Here is a 12621-nt window from a genome sequence, read left to right as displayed (position 1 = left end):
GGGGATATTCTATCCAGTTTTCCTCCCTCCCACCCCACCAACCCCCTTCCCCATCCCTCTTCAGGGACCCTTCTCACGAGCAACTTCTGGTTCAAGAAGTGAAGTCCCTCACGGAGACAGGGGCGGTGGAGGAAGTCCCGCGGGAGCACAGGGGCAAAGGCTTCTACTCCCGGTACTTCCTCATACTGAAGGCAAAAGGGGGCCTGAGACCCATCTTAGATTTGCGGCGGCTGAACAAGTTTGTGAGGAAACTCAAGTTCCACATGGTCTCCCTGTCCTCGATCATCCCCTCCCTGGATCCAGGGGCTTGGTATGCCGCCCTCGACTTAAAGGACGCCTATTTCCTCATCGCCATAATTCCACGGCACCGCTGGTACCTCAGGTTCGTCGTGGCCAGTGCTCCCGTTTGGCAGTTCACGGTGCTCCCATTTGGCCTGTCAACTGCTCCCAGGGTCTTCACGAAGTGCATGGCGGTCGTGGCGGCCTTCCTGCACAGGCACGGCATCCAGGTATTCCCCTACCTGGATGACTGGCTCATAAAGGGTCCCTCCAAGGAGCAGGTAGAAACCCAGGTGCTGTTCATCAGGCGGACCTTTCTCAATCTGAGCCTCCTCTTGAATGATGCCAAATCCACCTTGTCTCCAACGCAACGCATAGAGTTCATAGGAGCGGTTCTGGACTCCACACATGCCAAAAAGTATCTGCCGGAGTCCAGGTTCCGTGCAATTTCCGAGCTCATCCTTGGACTGCACCACACCCTGGTTACTACGGTGCGAGTTTGCCTCCGGCTGTTGGGCCACATGGTGGCATGCACCTATGTGGTGGTCCACGCCAGATTCCGGCTTCGCCCGCTGCAGTCCTGGTTGGAGACAGTCTATCGCCCGGTCAGGGACCCCCTAGACTCTGTGGTGTCCGTTCCCCGCTTGGTACTGCGCTCGCTTCAGTGGTGGCTCAACCCGTGGGAAGTCTGCATGGGTGTTCCCTTTGCTGCCCCGCAGCCCTCCCTCTCCCTGGTGACAGACACCTCGGATCGAGGTTGGGGAGCGCACCTGGGACGCCTCAGGATGCAGGGCTTGTGGTCGCCGGAGGACCTCAAGTTGCATATCAATGTCAGGGAGCTGAGAGCGGTCCGCCTGGTGTGTTTGACTTTCCAGTCTCACCTGGCCGACAGGTGTGTTTCAGCCCTTTCGGACAGCATGGTGGCAGTCTTTTATATCAACAAACGGGGGTGCACGCTCCTCTTCCCTCTGCAGGGAAGCCCTTGCGCTGTGGGATTTCTGCGTCCACAATGCCACTCACCTGATGGCATTCTATCTTCTGGAGGAGCAAAACGGCTTGGTGGACACCCTCAGCCACTCGTTCCAGAGTCATGAGTGGCCCCTCCGATGGGACGTGGTGCCCTCAATTTTCCAGCTCTGGGGCTTTCCCTGGTTAGACCTGTTTGCCTCAAGGGAAAACAGGAAGTGCCGACGGTTTTGCTCCCTTCTGGGTCGCAGTCGGGGTTCTCTGTCAGATGCTTTCCTTCAGCCATGGGAAGACGGCTTGCTCTGTGCCTTTCCTCCGATCCCCCTGATACACAGGGTGCTTTTAAAGATTTGCAGGGATCGCGCCAGGGTAATCCTGATAGCTCTGGCGTGGCCGCGCCAGCATTGGTACACGTCACTCCTGCATGTGTCCATTCAGGCGCCCCTGACGCTGCCCCTACTCCTAGACCTGATCACACAGGACCGGGGCTCCCTCTACCATCCAAACCTCGAGTCCCTTCACCTCACAGCCTGGATGCACCATGGCTGAACCTGGTGGAGTTGCAGTGTTCCTAGCAGGTTAGGCAGGTGCTGATGGGTAGCAGGAAACCATCAGCTAGGGCCACCTACTTGGCTAAATGGAAGCGCTTCTCCATCTGGTCGGGTCAGTGGGGTCACGACCCGCTGGAGGTTCCAATTCCTGTTGTCCTGGACTATTTGCTTCACCTAAGACAACTGGGCCTCTCCCTTTCCTCCATTCGCATACATTTGGCGGCCATATCCGCTTTTCATCCGGGAGAGAGGGGTACCTCAGTGTTTGCGAACCCACTGGTTGGGCGTTTCCTCAAGGGTATGGACAGGCTCTTCCTGCATGTGCGTCAGCCGACCCCTGCTTGGGACCTGAACCAGGTCCTCTCCGTCCTCTCGGGGCCTCCCTTTGAGTCTCTGTCCTCGTGCTCCCTGCTGTACCTGTCATACAAGACTGCCTTCCTGGTGGTCATCACCCCGGCCTGACGGGTGTCGGAGCTTTGAGCGTTAACATCTGAGCCCCTGTACACAGTCTTCTACAAGGACAAGGTCCAACTTAGACCTCATCCAGCTTTCCTACCCAAGGTCGTTTCACAGTTCCACATGGGCCAAGATATCTTTCTCCCAGTGTTTTACCCAAAACCACATGCCTCCAGTGAAGAGTGGAGGCTACACTCCCTCGATGTCCGCAGGGTCTTGGCTTTTTACATAGAGCGTACCAAGCTGTTCAGACGTTCAACCCAGCTCTTCATCGCAGTGGCAGAGAGGATGAAGGGGCTACCGGTCTCCTCTTAGTGAATCTCTTCGTGGATCGCGACCTGCATCTGGGAATGCTACCGTATAGTGAAGACTCCTGTCTCTCTGGTCACGGCCCACTCCAGTAGGGCGCAGGCCTCCTCGGCTGCATTCCTGGCTCAGGTTCCGACTCAGGAGATTTGAAGAGTGGCCACATGGTCCTCCATCCACACATTCACGTCGCACTATGCCATCACGCACCAGGCTAGGGATGATGCAGCCTTCGGTCACGCAGTACTCCAGTCAGCAGTGGTCTCCAACCCCACCTCCTAAGGTTAGGCTTATGAGTCACCTACTTTGAATGGATATGAACAACCACTCGAAGAAGAAAAAATGGTTACCCACCTTTTAGTAACTGTTGTTCTTCGAGATATGTTGTTCATGTCCATTCCAATACCCACCCGCCTGCCCCTCTGTCGGAGTGCCGGTAAGAAGGAACTGAGGGAGTGGAGGGTCAGCGGGCCCCTTTATAGGGCGCCATGGTGGCGCCACTCCAGGGGGCACCTGAGCCGACCCTACGGATGCTGTTGGGAGAAAATCTTCCGGCTGGCGTGCACACAGCATGCGCACACCTACTTTGAATGGACGTGAACAACACATCTTGAAGAACAACAGTTACTAAAAGGTGGGTAACCGTTTTTCATCAATGATTGCAAGGCTGCTTGAAATCCTCTACCCCCTGGCTCAAGTAAGGAAGAAAGGTCATTCTCTGCACAGGAATGAAGTCTTGCCCTGTTTTGCCATGTCTCTGGGCACTGCCTATAAACATGCCACTTTTTACACACACACAGCATCTAATGAAGTCCCTGTAGTCCTCAGTCTTGTGTGCATTGGAACAAACATGCATGTACTTCCTCAGACACTCTGTAATGCCACAGTTAAGACAAGTGCATGGCTTCCGAGGATACCTACAGTAACTCTGTTCAAAACTAAATAAAATATGTTGGCAAGATGCTGAACTGTATTATTTACCTGGAAAGGTACAAAGGTGCCTTTGAATTCACTATTCCAAACTCTAAATTGACCCCATATTTTAATTGGAGACTACAGCACTTTGGCATAACATGGAACTCGGTGCAGAATGTCTGTTTCATGTATGTTTCCATTGGGGAAGAAAATAGTCACAGGCTTAATGGCAGGTTAGAATAAAGAAACAGCTTCTGTATCCTCCCAATGCCCACTCCCTTTCCCAATTACAAACCGCTCCCAGAAAAATACAGTTCATTATCAGAGTGAACGCTGACATTGAATTCTCTGCTGCCTCACAGGTGGATCACAGTTTTCAGCTGTGCAAACACGAATCCTAAAGATTTTAACAGGAGCCAAAACAACAAAATCCCTAGTGTGACTTTTGTTCATGTCCTCTCTCTAGCTCAGACGTATCACAAATCTGTGCCAAGGCATCCTAAAATAATCTTTCCATTGTGAGGCATCCTGCCGAGAAGCCTGATCCTGATTGGCTATGACAGCTGCATAGGGTTCTTCCTGGGTGGCCCCTCAGGAGACATAGAATTAGAAATAGACAAGTTAGGTCCTTCTTTATTGTCATTATTCATGGTTGCTTATTCACAACGGGCCTTTCTGCTTATCCTTATCAGCAACATAGCTTCCCTCTGTTTCTGGGGCCCCCAGAACAAACAAACAAAAAACAAAAAATCTACTTCAGAGTCTAAAAAAATGCTTCTTTTGGGCCTCTTTTCCCTCTGGTCAACTCATTCTTAATAATCCTGAGTGAAGTCCCTTAAAGTGAATGGACCCCTGCAACTGAGGAAAGCACAATACTACTCCCCTCTCCACTCACAGGAGAAGGGTGAGTCAGAGGTGTGACTGATAAACTGCCCTACACCCCTACATTACTCATACAGTCTGATTGTGGCAAAGCTCCAATGTATTCTTGCCCCTCCTGAGCACCCATGCAGAGTTTGAAATGGAGTACACCCTGGAAGCCATTTCCCAGACTAAGGAGAACTATTTCCACTGTATCTATACCAACAAATTCCTCTGTCAGCTGTTCCCCAACACCAGAGAAAGGTACAGAAAACTTTTTCTCCTTTTGAACACATACTCCCTTCATTCCAAATCCTTCCAATCCCCAAGTGCAGTTCCCAAGTCAGCTTCCCTACAGATACATTTGGCCTGGGTGCACAACCCCATCAGGCAACACAGGAACAAGACTTATAACATCAGCTCATAGAACCGTGGGATCTACCAGTCTGCACACAGTAACTTTTGCATCAGTCTCCAAACAAATGGACTTTTCCACCGTCACATCTAATGAACACACTGGAGGAACAACACTTCCTTGAGCTTCAGCCGGTGAGGCTGCAACCATCTTGGCAGGAACCATCTTGGCAGGAAGAAGAAATGAGAACAAACTCTCTTTCTGATTAGTATAAGCGCATAGCAATAGTCCTACATCTAAAAGTAAATAAAAATACCTTTATATTACAACTCCAATATTGGCCGATGCATTATTTTTTTATTTTACAGTATGCACAACTAATTTGAATGTGAGTTATGCAATGTTATAACTAACATTTTATTGTGTGTGGGTTTTTTAAAATGGCTCCTATGTCTATCCATATCATGTCAAATGTTGATTCATTTGTTTATAGTGAGTGGGTAGCATCTGCCTTTTAATATTAAATGTGTCCCTGTATATTAAGAGTGACAACGTACTCAGATGCATAGAAATAAATTCTGCCCTTCTTTATGTCCCTGCAATCGCAGCAAAGTCAGTATGGTTATATCAATATAACCAAAGTCATAATCTGGAATATTTTGTTTAAAATGAGAGTGGTTCAAGCCTCTAAAAACTCACTATGACTATTGCCCATTAAATGCAATATATTGACATTTTAAAAACATGAGGAGAAGGTACAGAAATTCCGCTGATACAAATGTACACTTCAACCAGGTTAAAATCTGAGTTAACACCATTTATAGCTGACAGGGTAGCAGTTGGGAAATGTTCATTTTCACACTATTTTACTTTAGGGTATGACCGATGTGCACACAGCCTGTTCTTGTATCACCATGCAAAATAATAGGTGATGTGAGTGACTTGCACATTCAGACATACAAGGGCATATTTTGCTGAGCTCATACTATGGTTTGGATGAGTTGAAATCCAATGCTGCAGAAAAATCCTGGCATCCCATGTCCCCTGTATTGCCTCAGAGACGTCATACTATCCTCACTGATTATATACACATGTTAAAAGCATCCTTCTGCAATATGTTTAGTGTTTGGTCAATTGTATAAATGGGTGCCTGGAAGGCATTTAAGATCTATATTTTTATCATGCACCTGAATACAAGCCCCTAAACTAATTCTGTACTCCTGTGATTCCAGTTCAGGAAATGGAAGGTCATTTCAGATAATCTTTAAAAATCTTTCTCCTTGTTTAATCACTATAACATTTTACCTTGAATAGCTTATCTTCTCTAAGATCAGAATCAGTTTTGTTCAATAAATAAGGTTGCAGCAGATTCTCTAAAGCATATAAGAATATGCATATAAGAAAATCTCTTCCCTCTTGCTTTTCCATGGAAGAATGTACTGTATCATGAGCACATCAGAAAAGTCACACGTAAATATAATAATTAAGTCTGCACAAAATTTCTCCTCAAAATCATCTGAAATTTGGCATGTTTGAAGTTTTGATGCAAGAATAAACTTCCGAGGATTCACTCAAGGCTCTGGGCCAGGTTAGTCAACCTGACTGAAAAGCCCACATCAACATCTGTGAGGATTCTCTCTAACCTTGTTGTGGTCTGACCCAGAGCCTTCTATCCCCTCACAACCTCCTTCCCTCATGATCCCTGTGAGTGCACTCTTCAATCCTTCAGGCCCCTGTCTACAGAAGAGACCTCAAAATCCCATGAAAATCTCATGAGCAAGCTACAATTTCCCTTCACTTCATATTCTTTTTCAGGTCTGAGGGGAAGAGGGTGAAAGTGTGACAAAAACCATTACTTCCCTGGACTCTTCAGAGAATGATTGGGTGGCATATTCCTCCCAACCACCCATCCTATCACGTGGGGAAGAAGTTGGCTATATTTTTACTGACTCCCTCAAACAAGTAGATACCATGTTACTCTGTGGAATAGCCCAGCCCATATTGCTTCACATTGCCCCTGTGCTGAAGTGGAATAGGAAACAGCCCTCCTACTGCTGATGGAACTACTGCTGAACCTCAACAAAATCTGAGTCCTGAGAAACCCATACTGCACTATGATAGTGAATACTTCCCCAATTAATCCCCTAATTGCTTAGTAAACCAGTGAGTTTTGGAAATGGTCCCGTGAGATTCATTAGTGGTTTTTATATTAACATGAACCTGAAACAACTGGAAGAGCAAAACCACAAAGGTATATACAGCCCAAATACTACATAATCTACAGTAGGTTGAATGCTTTATATCAAATTTTTAGCCCAGTTTGAACCAGGCCTCCACTGTTTCAGGTGCAAATGTAATCGTGGACACAGGGTTTTTTGTTTGTTTGTTTGTTTTTAAGATTACATAAAGCCAAATTCAATGAAAATGTACACAAATTCAAGCAGCAGCCACCCAAACCTAGTTCTGTCAGTCCAAATTACAAACAGATTTCAATTTCCCACATTTTACATCAGATGTAAAAGAAAAAGGTCAAATGATAGCAAGAATTATTGGCAGTTGTGGAATATTTTGTTAGTGTTTGTTATATGAGTGAGTGTCCTAAGTTCACCTCAGGATTTAAAATGGCAAATTCACCACTGATTTTCTCCCTGTCATCTCACTGCCTTCAGTATGATTGTGTGGGGTTTAAATCACTATAGTATGTGTCCCATATGTTATCGAATAGCTCGATATTAAAGGGCATCGGTCTTCCTACCACCATGAAGCACAAAATAGCAGAGTGGAATGGTCTTCCTCTCCCACTTCTCAATGACAGATTCTCTTGGACAGGCTGGAGGAAACAGAAAGAAGAAGAGAGGAAAACTGTATGGGTCTATCTTTTGAAAATAAAGCCATAGATGTCCTTGAAATCTCAGCTGTTTCCTGCTTATATGAAGTTGTTATTCCTACATTGCTGTAGCTAAAAATGTTGTTAAAGATAGAGATAAACTTCATTTAAAGTAACTGCAAAAAACAATTAAGTTCCTAATTAGACTATGTATCTTGCAACCATGTATTTGATTTAGAATGATTTATAGCTCTCCACAATTTACTTGAGAGTTCCAATATTGCTATGGGCACATTTACTTTCATCTTTCCACAACTATGGCGTAAACTGTGTTTCCAAAGTAATACACTTTGTATGTTAGTTGCATTTTGCATTGTGTTGTATAATTGATTAATCATTGTCTAAACATGCCATCTAGCAGTATGAATTGTCAATTTATGTTCACTTCATTTAAAATAGAAGTACTTATTAAATCACTGACTAACAATATCATATGAGACATAATTACATAATTATGTTGTGGCAATTGGCAATGATTATGTATTTTGAATGATGTATATGGTTCTGTTCTTCATGCTGAAAGATTTGCTAGGTCCTGGAAAATTTGAATAACTTTTAAAATAACATATATTTTCATGCAAATAGACCTAATTTCTTTAGCATTAAGATTGCACAAGTTAATTTCCTGTCAACACACACAGTAGAAACTGAAGAAATCACCACATTAGGCAACTTTACAGCCAACCTAAGTGCCATACCTTATCACCGAAACGTACTGTAAACTTGATGTTCATAGCAAACCTCTTTTCATTTGCAACATACAGTCCCCATGGTTCACACATCTAGTTCATCACAGTTCCTGCCTTAATTCGTGATTTTTTTGCCCATGTGTAGCCATCACTCTGAAGCTTCATTCTTGTTCTGCTCAGTTCTACTCACTCAGCCCTTTGTGATTTCAATGGAGTTCTGTGTTGGGGTATCGTTTCTGCCTACAAGGAGTTCAGTGCTAGATCAGGGCTATGTTTTGTGTGGGTGGGTGCATACCACAAGGTGCAGTGTTCATTGTTTAAAAAGAGATACATGCTTTATTTTTATGTAATTTCACAAAATGTCTTATAACATTGTTAAACAGTTAGAACTTTCTTGAGGTTGCAGAACAATTTCCATTATAAGCTACTTTTTTTCATATGATCAAAATTTTCTTAAATATTCAAATGGTGATCTTAAATTTTCCTTGCCTGATGTCTGATCAAAGGTGGAATTGGTTCAAACATTAGAACAAAATCTCTTCAGCCATTTGGGAATTTAGCGATGGAGAAAAAAAATACACATACACACACATATTGATCCTTTTAAAACTGCAGCTTGAGCACATATTTCCATTAAGTTGGTACAAGAGTATACTGCATATGTGCTTGCATCATGGAGTGTGTTCACTTTGCATCTAGAATCACAGGCCAGTCTCTGTGATCCTGGGATTGTATTGTACTGATTACAAGGTAACTGGAAGCATTCCCCAAGCTGTTTTTTATTACCCCTTTTCCCTCAGTGTAGCTCCCCAGAATGTTTCACAAAATTATGAGCATGTTGCCCTTTTGTCTTACGTGCACTCAGTACTGCACAGTAGTACCAGATGGTAAACATGAATATCTAAAATTGTTTAAAGAAAAAATTAGTAAGAAACATCATGTGATCACAGAATTAAATACATAAGACCAATTCTGCTCCAGTGATTTCAATGGAGTTACTCCAGATAATCAGAAGGGCAAATGAATGAAAAATGTGGCCCTGTGACATAATATTAATACACTAGAGGGCAGAATTAAGATTGCACATGCATCCTTAAATTTTATATTTCCTGACTGAATGTACAGCTGCAAAGTTACCATTGCATTAATATAATTTAAAAAGAAGCAGAATGTAAATTCAGAATTTTTTTCATGTATTCAGCCCAAGTCCAAATGTCTACACAACAGCTTTATAGCCCCATAAAACCAAGTCAGCTGACGTGGGCCAACCGCAGGTGGTTTGATGCAGTGTAGACATACTCCAATTGTCTTTCCAACAAATCTGAAATACATTTTGTTTGCAAGCAATTCAAACAAAAGCACAGCATGGTAATGTCATATCTCTTTCTTCCAACAGCCACTCAACTATGAAAAAAAGAAATCGTATACACTTAATATAGAAGGAGCAAATACACACCTGGATTTCCGTTTTTCACACTTGGGACCATTTAAAGATGTAACAATGTTGAAGATCATTGTTGGGGATGTGGATGAACCTCCACTATTCTCTATGCCTTCCTATGTCATGGAAGTTTATGAAAATGCGAAAATTGGTACTGTTGTTGGTACAGTGGCAGCACAAGATCCCGACAGCACTAACAGCTTAGTAAGGTACAGTAAGTCCAAGCAGTACTGAACTGATCTCTGGTTGCTAATAGATTAATGAGATCTGGGATGTGTCAGATGATATCTTTTCTGTTAACCTATACTAGAAAAAATGGATGGAATTTTTTTATTCTCAACATGCAATTTTGTACACATACTGTAATTATCAGCTTTTTAATTAGTTTGAGCTAAATTGAGGCTTTTAGCCATCAACCTGAATAGAAGTTAGTGTGAAGCTCATGTTGATGCAATCCTTCTCCAAGTAGTCCATTGAGCAGGAAGGATTTACTGTTCATGCCTGACTCATCTGGTAAGCCTGCTCTTCCACCCCCCAACTAGTATAATCCACCCACTCTCTGGTTAGGATCGTGACCCTGGTTTCTCTCCACCATCTTTGGAGGTGCTGTGCTTGCACAGAGAGGAAGCAGTCACTACACTTTCCCAAATGGAGGAAATCTAACAGTGACAAGCACTTGTGCCAGGTGTCAAGCAGGTTCCTCCCACCCATCATGGGAATGCATTAATTTTACAAAATATTTATAATCTGAGTTAAAATATTCTAATATTTTTCATTCATATCAGAGTAGAAAAGAACTTTGATCATCCAGTGAATTCTCCTGCATTGCTGATGTTGTTAGAGGCATACTTTGCAAACATTTATTACCAGGCATAGTACATGCAAGGATGATTAGTCCTACTGCTGTTTGTCTCAGTAGCAAGCATGTGCTAGATTAGATACTTGATTTGTAAATGAAACTAATGTATAACATTTTATTGAAGAAACAAATCAAATAGTCTTCATACTGGAATTGATTTCTTGGAACAGTTTCTGATTTTCTAAATAAATTCTGTGATATTCTGTGTTAATGGTTTGACCATAATCCTACAGTTTATAACACAGCTAAGTTTAAAAGACCTCAAGATCTGGACTATGAAGCTGGATCCAAATTCCCTACATTCCCTATTACAAGCCATATCACAAACACTGGAGCTGAAAACTCATATATCCAGGTACAGGGAATCGGAATCTGAAGTTTTATATGTTTCAAGGTGTTTTGATTCGCCAGCATAGAGAAATAGGATGTTGGTCATATCTAAAATTTTGGCGTGGGTCCATTCCTGGCTTACAGCAGAGTTATTTAACATGTTTTAAGCCATATTGAGAATAAAGTGGTAGTTATTTGTTGCTTTATATAAGGAAGTGCAGTTCTTTTCAAACAAAATGCATGACATTCTGTAGATAAATGAACAAATATCTAAGGGTGGAATTGGACTTAGACCCTTTAGAAAAAAATAATTCTCATATGACTGTGTTTGGTAGCCTAGTGCTTTTTATGAATGAATTGTAATCCTTGTGTGAATATATGAGAAAGTAAACAGAAATCAGTCTTTCTGAAGTTAATTGGACATACACAATTTTCGTTAAAGCCTACTGTATGAATATGATACTCTCAATACAGTGTAACAATTACCATGGAACTTTATAATCTCCTAATTTTTATGATTCTGAAACTGTTTTTGTGCTGATACTCCAACACTCAGAAGTGTTCGGTATCCAGCAGTCAGTATCCACAATTTGATAATGCTAAGATAATGCATTTAAACTGTGGTTATCATGTTATTGTCTAAATCATAATATTTGTATGTTAACTAGTAAAATTAACTAGAGTAAGAGACCAGTCACTTCCTAAATCAGCTAAATGACAATGGCTGTAAGGAAGATGAATCTGTGACCCCCATAGCCTGGAGCAACATAAGGATTAGCTTTCTTGCTAACTGGAGATCCGCCACCCTACAACAGTTTCCAACTGTCAAGAGAATTTCTTCTAGAGAAGGGTCAGAGGAAGTGGGAGAGAAGCTGTAGCAAGTTGTGAAGGGCTGAGATGGAAAATGGCAAGGGAAAAGGGTTTGGTGGGTAGAGTGGGAAGCTAGTTGGAGAAACAGCTGGCACCAGTCCTGGCAGTGGATCCAGCCCTTTGGTGTCTTTTTCACTAACAACTTGAAACAAATAGCTGATGTGACAAATTATTCAAATTTGTTCAATAACTGAATCTAACTTTTGCTCACCCCTGCCTGAACCCTCTTCTTTCTTATCATTTTCCTCACTCATCTTATTCCCTCTATTTCCTCACTCTTTCTTCCATTTCTTTCTCTTTTAATGTTTTTTTTCCCCCTATATGAATAATATGCTTGTGGAAGGAGCTGGATTGACTATCTTGGACATTGAAACCCTCTCTTTATCCACAGTAAAGGTTTAACAAGGACAGCAAATGCCTCCTCACTGCCCTACTAGTAGGTTCAATCCTTACCTGTAGGAAAGATTGTTAGGCATGAGAGGGAAGTTCATTTCCCATCTGCTCTTTATCCATCCGAGAGTGCCAAAAAGAGTGCCAATTGTTTTGTTATGGAGATACCTGTCCTCTAATAGCTGGACTAAGCATCAAACTCGTTTCACGTCTAGTCGCCCAAACAGTCATCATCTGGTAACAATTTCTGTCATTGTAGGTTTGGGTTGTATTTGAGCCAGAATTCAAGAGATGGAAGAGTGTACATCCAGTATTGAACCATGTTATCCCCACACACAACATATTAAGGGGCTTGTAACGGGACAGGCTCCATCCCCACCCTCTGATACCCTAGAAACCTCTCAAACTCTGTCAATAGGTGTCAACTTCATGTGAGTTTATTTGCAGTCCTGCCACCATACCCCAT

General features: G+C 42.9%; 1 protein-coding gene across 1 annotated transcript in view; it reads left to right on the top strand.

The window, feature by feature from the left end:
* Positions 1-12621, top strand: part of CDH18 (cadherin 18) — a 1009618-nt gene that overhangs the window by 911712 nt on the left and 85285 nt on the right. Inside the window, 1 exon segment of the mRNA XM_030551747.1 lies at positions 9662-9915. Coding sequence (XP_030407607.1) covers positions 9662-9915 — 254 coding nt within the window.

This window comes from Gopherus evgoodei, chromosome 2 (genome assembly GCF_007399415.2).
Source record: "Gopherus evgoodei ecotype Sinaloan lineage chromosome 2, rGopEvg1_v1.p, whole genome shotgun sequence".
Taxonomy (NCBI): domain Eukaryota; kingdom Metazoa; phylum Chordata; order Testudines; family Testudinidae; genus Gopherus; species Gopherus evgoodei.
Note: the sequence above shows the minus strand (reverse complement) of the source record. Positions and strands in the feature narration are given on the sequence as shown.